Source organism: Chiloscyllium plagiosum, chromosome 3 (assembly GCF_004010195.1).
Source record: "Chiloscyllium plagiosum isolate BGI_BamShark_2017 chromosome 3, ASM401019v2, whole genome shotgun sequence".
Taxonomy (NCBI): Eukaryota; Metazoa; Chordata; class Chondrichthyes; order Orectolobiformes; family Hemiscylliidae; genus Chiloscyllium; species Chiloscyllium plagiosum.
In genome coordinates, this window is record NC_057712.1 from 84,891,584 (window position 1) to 84,904,175 (window position 12,592).

At 41.9% G+C, this 12,592-nt stretch overlaps 1 protein-coding gene across 2 annotated transcripts in view; it reads right to left on the reverse strand.

Moving 5' to 3' along the window:
* Window positions 1–12,592, reverse strand: part of mms22l (MMS22-like, DNA repair protein) — a 162,506-nt gene that overhangs the window by 56,920 nt on the left and 92,994 nt on the right. For both annotated transcript variants that reach the window (XM_043685425.1, XM_043685419.1), the window contains one exon: window positions 6,637–6,827. In XM_043685425.1, coding sequence (XP_043541360.1) covers window positions 6,637–6,827 — 191 coding nt within the window. The remainder of the gene's footprint in view (window positions 1–6,636; window positions 6,828–12,592) is intronic.

Below are 12,592 nucleotides of genomic sequence, written 5' to 3' on the forward strand. Positions count from 1 at the left end.
TTTTAAGCTGGTTGGAGGAAAGTATAGAGGGGATGTCAGAGGCGGGTTCTTTACACAGAGAGTTGTGAGAGCATGGAATGCGTTGCCAGCAGCAGTTGTGGAAGCAAGGTCACTGGGGACATTTAAGAGACTGCTGGACATGCATATGGTCACAGAAATTTGAGGGTGCATACATGAGGATCTATGGTTGGCACAACATCGTGGGCTGAAGGGCCTGTTCTGTGCTGCACTGTTCTATGTTCTATGTGCTGTAGGGAGACCCACAATTCCATTGGGGGGTGAATTCCATGATTTTGGCTGACAGACACTGAAGGAACACCAATATATTTCCAAGACAGAATGGTAGCTGGCTTGCGGATGAGACATGGAGGCCTGCTCATTTATCACCTGCCCTTGTCCTTCTAGATAGAAGTGGTTGTGGATTTGGAAAGTGCTGTCTAAGGATCTTTAGTGAATTTCTATAGCGTGTCTTGTAGATGGTACATCTGACTGCTACTGAGTATCAGTGGTAGAAGGAGTGAGTGTTTGTGGATGTGGTGCCAGTCAAGCGTGCTAAATCCTGGATGGTGCCAAATTTCTTGAGTATTATTACAGCTGCACTTATCCAGGCACGGCGGAGTACTCCATCACACTCCTGGCTTGGGCCTTGCAGATGGTGGAAATGCACTGGTAGTCAGGTAGTGAGTTATCTGTCACAGGACTCTAAACCCCTGACCTGCTCTCATAGCCACCATGTCTCTATAGCTATGTGCTCCGTTTCATAGAAATATGGCTCACTCCTGCCATACCTGACTGTGCCTCACCAGCTGAGGGATTTTTCACACACTACATGCACCACACAGCATCTTTGGGTAAGGCAAAGGGCTGAGGGGTATGCTTCTTGATCGACACCTCCTGGTGCTAAGACGTGATAGCCCTGGCATGCCACTGCTCCCCAGATCTTGCATACTTTACAGTGAAATGCTGTCCCTACTACCTTCGAACAAGTTCACCTCCGCCATCCTGACAGCAGTCTACATACCACCCCAGGAGACGTGAAGAATGCCTGGATGAAATTTACACCACCACAAACACTCTGGAGACAAAATGCCCTGAGGCCTTATTCATCATGGCCACTGACCTCAACCAGGCCAGCCTCAAGAGGGTGCTGCCAAAATACCAGCAACACATCTCCTGCCCCTCAAGAGAGCCGAACATCCTAGGCCACCACTACACAACCAAAGATGCTTACCGCTCCATCTCCTGCCCACACTTTGGAAAATCTGATCACAGCACTGTGTTCCTCCTCCCAGCTTACAAACAGAAGCTGAAACGGGAGGATCCTTCACAGAAAATAATACTATGCTGGTCCGAGGCAGCGGAACAGCGTCTCCAGGACTGCTTGGTATTGATGGACTAGACCATACTCAAATACTCAGCAGGAAACCTCAGCAAATACGCCACGATCGTCACTGTTCATTAGCAAGTGTATGGAGGACGGAGTGCCAAAGATGTCAGTCAATCTGGGTGTTCCCCAACCAGAAACCTTGAATGAACCAGGAAATCCAATGCCCAATGAAGGCCAGGGTGCAGCATTCAAGTTAATCGATCCAGACCTATAAAGAAAATCCAGATATGATCTCCACAGAGCCATCAGCGTTACCAAGAGGTAGTACTGGACCAAGTTAAATGCCCAAACCAACCATGCAGATACCTGAAGCCTGTGGAAAAGCTTAAACAGCGTAACAGGATACAAAATGAAGCAGAACAAGATAGCAGACAAACACATTCCTCCCTGATGCGCTCAATGCTATCTATGCTCGGTTTGGGCAGAATGCCCAGCAGCACAGTATCACCTGCTACGACAGCCCCAGATGCACCTGTTCCCTTGGTCACTGCTGCAGACGTCAGATCGGTCTTCCTGGGAGTCAACCCAAGGAAAGCAAATGACCTGGTCGGAGTCACTGACCATGGACTTAGATACTCTGCGGACCAGCTGGTGGAGGTATGCACTGAAATATTTTAGCCTCTCCTTCCTACAAGCGAAAGTCCCCACCTGTATCAAGTCTAACACCATTATCCCAGTACCAAAGAAAGTACATGCAACATGCCTGAATGACTAACTGCCCAATGGCTCTGACCTCCATAATCATGAAGTGCTTCGAGAGGCTGGCCATGGCCCACTTCAACGCTCGTCTCTCAGCCTGCCTCGATCCCCTGCAATTTGCCTACAGATGTAACAGATCTGCAGCAGGTGCCGTTTCCCAAACCCTGCACTCATCCCTAGAATATCTGGACAACAAGGACACCTACATCAGACCCCTGCTCATCAACTATAGCAACACATTCAACACATTATCCCTTCCAGACCGATCTCAAAACTCCAACACCACATCTGCGCTATCCAACTGGATCCTCAGCTTCCTGACCCATAGACCACATCAAACAATGATGAGTCAGAATACAGGAAGGAGATAGAGGGGGCTTGGTGTCATGGTGCATTAATAACAACCTGAAATATATGTTGCTGGAAAAGCGCAGCAGGTCAGGCAGCATCAAAGGAGCAGGAGAATCGACGTTTCGGGCATAAGCCCTTCTTCAGGAATGAAGAGGGTGTGCCAAGCAGGCTAAGATAAAAGGTAGGGAGGAGGGACTTGGGGGAGGGGCATTGGGAATGCAATAGGTGGAAGGAGGTTAAGGTGAGAGTGATAGGCCAGAGAGGGGGTCGAGGCGGAGAGGTCGGGAAGAAGATTGCAGGTCAAGAAGGCGGTACTGAGGCCGAGGGTTGGGACTGAGATGAGGTGGGGGGAGGAGGGAAATGAGAAAGCTGGAGAAATCTGCATTCATCCCTTGTGGTTGGCCTACTTGCAGAACGTTTCAGAGAACACCTCTGGGACACCCGCACTAACCAACCCAACCGCCCCATGGCTGAACACTTTAACTCCCCCATCCACTCCACCAAGGACATGCAGGTCCTTGGCCTCCTCCATCGCCAGACCATGGCAACACGACGCCTGGAGGAAGAGCGTCTCATCTTCCGCCTAGGAACCCTCCAACCACACGGTTGTCCTGCTCACAAACAAAGCTTTTCACTATACATGGGTACACATGACCACAATAAATCAAATCAAATTAAACCAAGTAGCATGTTTGGTTCAGTTTCTGGTCAGTTGTAAGTGCCCAGGATGTTGACATTGGAGGAGTCAGTAATGGCAATGCCATTGGATGTCAAGGGATGATGGTTACATTCTTATAAGTTCATAAGGTATAGCAGCAGTATTAGCCCATTCAGCCCATCAAGTCTGCTCTGCCACTCGATCATGGTTGATATGCTCCTCCCACCCATTTTCCTGCCTTCTCCCCATAACCACTCAACCCATTACCAATTAAATATCTATCTAACTCCTCCTTACATTTACTCACTGTCCCAGCATCCACCACACTTTGGGGTAGCGAATTCCACAGATTCACAACCTTTTGGGAGAAGTAGTTTCTCCTCAACTCTGTTTTAAATTTGCTCCCTCTTATCCAAAGTCTATGACCTCTCGTTCTAGAATGCCCCACAAGAGGGAGCATCCGCTCCACGTCTATTTTATCCACCTTTTATTACATGAATACCTCAATTTGATCTCCCCTCATTCTTCTACATTCCAGAGACTATAGGCCTCAACTGTTCAATCTCTCTTCATACGGCAAACCACTCATCTCTGGGATTAATCTAGTGAACCTCCTCTGAGTTTGCACATTCTGCCCGTGTCTGCGTGGGTTTCCTCTGGGTGCTCCAGTTTCCTGCCACAATCCAAAAATGTGCAGGTTAGGTGAATTGGCCATGCTAAATTGCCCGTAGTGTTAGGTGAAGGGGTAAATGTAGGAGAACGGGTCTGGGTGGGTTACGTTTCGGCGGGTTGGTGTGGACTTATTGGGCCGAAGGGCCTGTTTCCACACGGTAAGTAATCTAATCTAATCTACACTTGAACTGTCCCCAATGCCACGACATCTATCCTCAAATAAGAGAACCAAAAACTCTGCACAATGCTCCAGGTGTGATCTCACCAATACCTTGCATAGCTGCAACAATACTTCCTTTCCTTTATATTCTATTCCTTTAGCTTTAAAAGGCAACATTCCATTTGCTTTCGTTATTATCTGCTGTACCTGAATACTTGTTTTCTGTGATTCATGAATGAAGAGACCAAGATCCTTCTGCACTGGAGCACCACACAGTCTCTCCCCATTAAGATAATAGGGTGCCTTCCCATTGCTTTTGACCAAAATGCATGACCTCACATTCTGCCTTAGATCATGGCCTGGAATTTGTGCAGCACAAATGCTACTTATCACTTCTTAGTTGAGCTGTAAGCTCTGACCACAAGCCAATTATTTCAGTGAAGAAAAATGGGTGCAGATATTTAAAGTGAACAGGCTTCATCTGGCTGCAGCAAGGTAGATTCTCCTTCCTAGTCCAGCAGGCAGGATCTGAACTTTCCCCCAACCCCCTGATGTGACAGCAAGCAATAGTTAATGGAATTCAACTTAAAGTGAGACCAGACCCAGAAATTGCGGTTTAATCTCTGTTTCTGTTTAAACATTGCCATAGTTGGAGTTTTACTGAAGTGCTCCAAGATTTGGACAATATTACCAAGATGCAATTCCTACTGGTTGGAGTGAGATGTAATCCCTGAGTAAAATTACAAGGTGTAGAATCCTGCCAGAGGTGCAGAATCCTTCCACATGGTGAGACTTAATAGTTGCTTTACTTTCACAACAGTTATTTTCTTCAGTTGATGTGCAAGGGTCAGGTCTTATATGCTTCTTACTTAGATCTTCCAAGTCATGTTGCCACTCTGTGATGGACAGCATAGTTAAAAATTGAAAATCTTCGTAAACCACAAACTACTGCCTCTTGACGTGATGTTATGTTCTCCTCTCAGATATAAACATACCAAACAATCATTTGTATTTTTTATTTAATGATAAAACGATATACAGATACTGTTAATTGGTGCCAAGTGCATCTGCTTTGCATTACTGTTGCTGCTCATTGGCTGCCTAACCAGTTTTGAGGTTAATGCAATATATCGTATGGTGGGATTGATTGAGAGCGGTTTGAGATAACCTCCCTGAGAAACATATGCACATCGTATCAAATCTACCTCCCATTCCTCTCCACCTCCACAACACCATTGGTCTTTGACATGGAGAAGCCATGGAATGGTCTTCAAAGGACTGTTGCAGGTACAACTTTCCAAAAAAAAAAGGCAGCAATTTAATCTTTGTTAAAGAAACATTTGTGTAGGGCTAGACAAGCAAAACAATGTTGTCCCCTGAGCATTCTTCAATGAGTCCACCCCAACACTGCAGTAGAGAATACGTCTGCACAAAGATAGGTGAATTTCCCACTGTCTGAAACTGCTTTAGAGCTTACATTTGCATTCACAGCTTTCCAGTTTCATACCAATGAAGCCCAAATTGTTTCAGATCCCTTGCAGGTATAATTCAACATGCAATACATCTGTCATTTGACCAAGAGACAGCAGTCATTCTCAAGTGTTATTGATTGAAGGCTCCCATTCCAAATCAATCAGCATTCACAGACTGACGCTCAGTTTTAATTATAACACTACAAAAAAATCATAATATGGGAATGTTTAATGTAAAAAGCATTCTTATAATGTTTTTAAGAAAACAAATATTGCTGAAAGACATATCATTTAAGTCTTTATACTGCTCCGACTACTCCTCCAATCACGATCCTTGCTGACATGTGACAGCCAGACAACTCTGTTGAAAATATGGAGGCAACAGCCTGCTTCAACCTCCCAGCTCACACTGAGCTGAGCTCTGGTCACTCATGCTGCACCCCAGCACTTCTCTCACTCTTTAAGGCCAATCCTGCACTTTTGTTTTATTCCCTTCTCGAATTGTCCCATAAGTCTACTGATTCTAGTTTCAGAACAGCGATGTTGCACTGAATCACAACCATCCCTCGGGTGTGTTAACTTCCGAAATATGTGAAAGGGCATGTGCTCAAGTGGCCAAACTGAATGCCAACCACATTCCTTGACGAATAATGTCAATATTTTCTCACAGTATCCATGCAAAAGGGAATAATAATCATCAATATCTGGGAGTGATAACTAGGGAGAAATTTGATTAATCTTTCAGATTGAGTGATAATTGTCAATTGAATTTAGCAACATACTGATTTTAGAGCTATTCTCAAATATGAGTAACTACATCATAAAATATTTGAATCTTATGAGAAAAAGATTTAATTTGTTTCTGCAGACAATAAATTTTTGTATTTAGGATAACTTAAGCATCTTTTTGTGCTTCCACAGCAGAAGGTTCACGACTGACATTATTTCAAGTCAAATTAACCAGTTATTTATAGCAACAGCAAAGTTTTTGTTTCCCTGTTGCAGACGTTGCAGCTCCAGGTGTAATACGAATGCACATGAAACATGACCAAGTCCCAAATTGGGAGGATATCCTCCAGGAACATCAGCATGACACCTCATTGGTGTGTTGTCTCCTACAGGTTTCGGGGGAGGACCAGCAATCTTTCTTACTCTTTCATACTGTTTATAGGGGGGAGTGGGCATTTTTCAAATGCCAACTACTGAAAAAGAGCTTTGCAATGAAAATCAAACTGACCTGCAGCGATGTCAGCTATCTGTGGAGAAGGAGTCTGTGACAGTCTCTGGCTCTTCACGAAAGGGAAAAAATTCCTCCAGAGAACACTGGCGATAGCTAGGTGGCGCTCTTTGGCAACTAATGGTGCAGAAAGGCTGTTTGGTGGCACATGAGGCTGCAGAAGGAGCTGGCTTGTGCGGTTGTGAATACTCCTAAAGGAGAAGAGATGAACAAAAATTGAAGAAATATTTTGAACCTCATAAAGAGAGTGTTGAGCTTTGACTGGACAAATTTAATTTCATGTTCACAAAATGATGCTGCCCAGGATAAAAAAAAAATGCATAGTTTATTTTCCCCTCAGGAATAATTCATTCTGCCATTTTGCTCATTTCTATTTTTCTGCTTTCCCCGATACATTGGTTTGGCAGTCTGGCTATTTTTCTGTTCCCTTGTACATTCATTGTTCCATTTTTCTCTTGGTGCTTTTTTTCCCTCCTCAAATCACAGATGAGCTGCAATCAAGACCTGATCCACAGAGAAGCAGCTCCTCATGCTGTGAAGCCAAGAGGCAGTAACAATAGACAGTGGAGATGAGTCTAACGATGACACTTAGAAAGTAATCGTCAAACTTACAAGGGTGGAGAATCGAGAATAGAAGAGATTGTAAAACTGAACTCAAAGGAATAAGTGATGACGTTATTTTGAATGCTGTTTGAAACAGTCAATTCTTCTAAGTGAATACGAATTCAAATAAAACAGTTTCTAGTGGCACCAGCTGAATAAATTTCAGTTAACTGAATGCTTCCAAACCAGACTGCACATTCCATAGAGCTTTTCTATAGATAGCATATTTAGAAAAAAGTAAAGCTTTCCTAAAAAACAAATTAATTAAAATATTTACTAAAATGTAACCAAAACCAAACATGTATCATACAGTAAACCTTTAAACCTCTTGGGAACTCTTTTTAAATGACTGATAATCTCCTCATAAAAATTCAAGTCAAAATCAAAATCATTTATTGCTGGGTAGATTTTTTAAAATGTTTGCATGCATGTTTTCTCTCTGTCCTCAAAACAAGCAATACCAAGTCAGATTTTGTCTCATATCATTCATATGCTCTTGAATGCATGGCACAGCTGTCTTACTTCAAAATAAACATCATAAAATAAACTACTGAAATAAATTTGTTCAGGCAGTAGATAAATACACCATCACTCATTTTTTATTGTAGACTTTCTTGTGTAGGTTTGCACCTACAATACAGAACAAATTTATCTAATGTATCAAATACGGTCGTATTTTTAATATTGATGGAGGAACAACAAGTAAGTCATTATTTATAAAATTTCTATATCTTAAAGTTTTGGAATTTGGGTGACAACAAATCTGCAATGTAATTAAGGGGTTAAGTTTACCAGCCACTCATGAGTAGTCTATTTGGAGTTCGCTTGTATGGATTATTGGATAATTTGTGGTTTTCTCGTGTGAAATTACATTCACGCAATAGCAGACTTGATCATGTCTTCAAAATCCTCAGATTAGAAACATACTGATTCAAGTATATATTTAAATACTCCATGCATAGTTATATTATTTAGCTATGCTGCATAATATGTAAAAAAAAATGCAGATTCCCACAATTTAAAAAAGCTCTTCAGTTCTGCTAAGTTTGTTTATGCACCCTTCAGGACGGGCTCTATACCAGTGCTCTTGGCCAATCAGCTAACCTTTAGCAAAGATCAGGCAGAAATCAGAGACACCTGGGTGGAACACTTCAACAGCCTGCTGAGCAGACCATCTATAATCAAGGTCACAGTTCTCAACCAGATCCTTCAGCAATTAGCCCTTGATGAACTGATCTTGCGTCCTTCTGTTGTTGACATCAATACAATCGACAATGGAGTTCGATGTAGCTAAGTGTGAGGTGATTCACTTTGGTAAGAGTAACAAAAAGATGGGGTACTGGGCTAATGGTCGGATACTTGGTAGTGTGGATGAGCAGAGGGATCTTGGTGTCCATGTACACAGATCTTTGAAAGTTGCCACCCAGGTAAATAGTGCGGTGAGGAAAATAACGGTGTATAAGATGATTAGGGGTTTAGATAGGGTTGACCGTGAGAACCTTTTTCCACATATGGAGTCAGCTATTATGAGTGGGCATAGCTTTAAATTAAGGGGTGGTAGGTATAGGACTGATGTTAAGGGTAGGTTCTTTACTCAGCGAGTCGTGAGTTCATGGAATGCCCTGCCAGTAGCAGTGGTGGACTCTCCCTCTTTATGGGCATTTAAGCGGGCATTGGATAGGCATATGGAGGATAGTGGGCTAGTGTAGGTTAGGTGGGCTTGGATCGGCGCAACATCGAGGGCCAAAGGGCCTGTACTGCGCTGTATTCTTCTATGTTCTGTGTTCTAATGGTCACACAGTTGCCCTAAGGCCAGCTTCTGCTAATTCCAGATTTTTGTTTTCAATTTGAATTGAAATTTTACCATATGCCGTGGTTGAATTCAAACCCATTTCTCCAGAATTTCCTGCATTGCTAATCACGTTAGCACTGTGCTACTGTATTTCCTAAAAGGTGAAGCATGAAGCAGAAGGAGCTGCTTGGATCAGCCCAAGAAGTTACTCACTGGGGAGCCCTGACCGATGTGGGCTTTTGTCAGTTTTGAAAAGGGCTGATTTCAACATCCCATTGCTGCCTACGAACAAAGTCCTAAACTAGCACGTGACGACACTCCAATATCCCAGCTGTTGCTCACTGTGTATCAGATTGGGGCTGCATGGCCATCTCCATGTCCAATATGCTGGGTCCGCGTCCCCATCATCATTCGTACTCAAAAGGACAGTCATCACCATTTTGTAAGGAAAGCTCACTTAAAATGAACACAAGGAAACTAACAAAATGGCACCCAGGAGTCAGCTGGCTACCATTTTTGATTCAGCTGCTACTGAATGGAAACTGTACAATTTGTCTGAAGACAAAATCACTGAAGCCGTTCTGAAATTCAGTGAACGTTTCAAAGGGTAAACAGAAACTCCTCAGGAACGGTTCCCTGGAGGCAGGAATAGCTTTCCCTACCTCACCAATAAACCGAACACAGAGCAGACCATTCAGATTGAAGTAAAAATTGTTAAAAAGTTAATTGTTTTGACTAAAAGATAACAAATGGGTTTGTGCCCCCGACTTAGGCTAATCAATAGAAGCCTGAACCGTCAGGTTTTTGACAGCATGCATTTTAGGTTTTGATATGTATGAAGGATGTGATAGGTATGAATATTTTGGTTATGACAATCTTTTTATGCAGAGACCATGAGCGAAACATTGTGAAGGAGCCACTACTTTGCAAGAGAGGGACTTGAGAGTCTCCAGGGCCATTGTACAGAATCAGGTTAGAGAAAGTCACAACCTGCAGTGCTGCAAAAGCAAAACAAAGAAACTTTCACTCACTCCCAGGACCTGTTTTCCCTCAGACCAGCTGTAGGAGCCAGCTCTAACTATTCAACTACAGAAGCCATCACAGCAGTTGAATTCTAACTTCAAGTTTTCAACCCCTTCATGTCAAAAGGAGAACCTTCAAGCAAGCTGGACAATAGTACCAGACAATAATCTCACCTATCTCTTTCCAGAACTTTTACCCTCACATATTTGAAAGCTGTGCATCTGAATTTTAGTCAATAGAACGTTTACTTCAACACTTGTGCAATACTATAACCTATTATCTTGTTTAAAGCATAAAGCTACGTTACAAATTATCTCTAAATTGAAATGCTTCAAAACCAAAAAGGGAGATGAAAATGAGTTCATTCAAATTTAAAATTTACAGACTGCTCTGAGGACATACCCCGCTATTCTCGTGACAATACCAATTGCAAATTTTAAGATGTTATTTTATGCACCTCGCATCTCAATTTTATGCTTAATCTGTACTCTGAGACCACTTGTACATTTGTTGCACCCACCTGCTGTTTTCTTTGAGATTACTCTTTGATTGCATTGTGCTCTCATGGTATACAGTAGTACATGATCTACTAACAGTAAAAATATGTTTCAGAGAAAACTCTCCCAGTTATACAGCAAGGCTGTGTTACGAGCAAGTGGATGAAAGCAACAGGTCAATCCTTGGCTTGCATAAAACCGAAAACTAGCAATTTCAAGCAGCTGCCACTATCCCCACTGATGTGAGGCCTCGTGAATAGCAGGGAAAAGGTGCACCAGAAGATAACAGAATATAACACGTTTCACAAAAAAAACTCCCAGTTTGCAGTTAAAACGTCCAGATAGAAATACTCAAAATAAAAGAATCCCAAATGGCAAAGTGAGGCAATATCTTCATCATAAGCAATATATTAGGAACGACATGTGATTGGAATTTCACCATTGCAACTCGCTATATACTGATTCGGAGATGCCGGTGTTGGACTGGGGTGTACAAAGTTAAAAATCACACAATACCAGGTTATCGTCCAACAGGTTTAATTGGAAGCGCTAGCTTTCGGAGCGACGCTCCTTCATCAGGTGCTGGTGTCCACAACCACCTGATGAAGGAGCGGCGCTCCAAAAGCTAGTGCTCCAATTAAACCCATTGGACTATAACCTGGTGTTGTGTGATTTTTTAACTTTGCTATATACTGGTCCACCCTACGGAGAAATATCCAGGAAATATTTCTGTAAAAGTGTAGTACTCTCATGAAAGAATTGCTGGATTTGACATTTATTCAGTTGAGAACCTGATACTGACAGCTCCATGTTCCTTTGAGAACTGTTACTTCATTTCAGCAGGTTGCAGAGATTCGGACGAACTGAAGTTTTTCTGGATGAATTTTAGGATGCCAGTGAAGTCTTGGGCAAACAAAAATCTTACTGTGTTAACAATTCTTGCTGTGTTATGAATCACAGCAATAAGTCAGTATACCTGAGGAGACATGCTCAGAATATCATCACGAGATCATAGCAAATGAACTGAGAGCATGACACACTGATGGAAGCATGCTACTATTTGTGATCAAATAGCTTAATGTTAGTCCACAGGCCGAAGTACCTGTGAATCAAAATAACAGTGATCTGTTTATAAACATGCAGCTAGTTTGTTCAATACCCATGTCTAGTTCTTAAATTACAGGAGATAACAAACATTACACCATCAGAGACAAGTGACCTGGAGGCAAAATACATGTCAATTTTGATCCCTCTTGAACTGTCGGACCCACAACACAGCTAACATCTTGCATTATTTTAATCAAATAAAATAAGGTTTGGAAAGAGGCAAAATTGCAGGCAACCATTATTGCCTGTCTACACACACCTGAAACACAATGAAACACCTGAATACTATAATCACACATTACTACATCTCATTGTGATGAAAATAATTTTCCCCAAAACAATAATGAGGAACATCTAGAAGTATTACGTTTACAATTTCAGTAGAGAAATGCTATTGTAGTACTAAAGAGAATTAAAATGAACAAAGGTGCACTTCAATATCAATTTAACAACTTTATTTACTCAATGCATGTGACTTGTGTATGTCAGTGTAGCAATAATTAAAACTAATATTTTCTGCGTTCATACAAATGTGTATATGAAAAAAAATGCCGGGGAGAAAAAAAATACTTGCTTTTTCCAGCTATAATTCAAATATTAAAAAGAATCACAATTTAACATGATGCTCAACTTTTCAAATAAATCTAATACATTTGATTTATCAGGACTTCACTGAAGACTAATGAAACTTATATTCTTTTTTACTAAAGCTGAAAGCTAAATGTGCAAAATAAACAAAACCTCAGAGTTTTTATTTTTTTGAAAAACATTCTATGATTAAAATAAGACCGATTCCAATGTTCCACCACGTGGGACTACTCACCAATTAAATTCAACAATCATGAGCGACGTCTGGTTTTGCCTATTATAAGGGAGCAGTGCCACTATATGATACTATATCTCATTTTGAGACAATGTGGCATGAATTCAATAA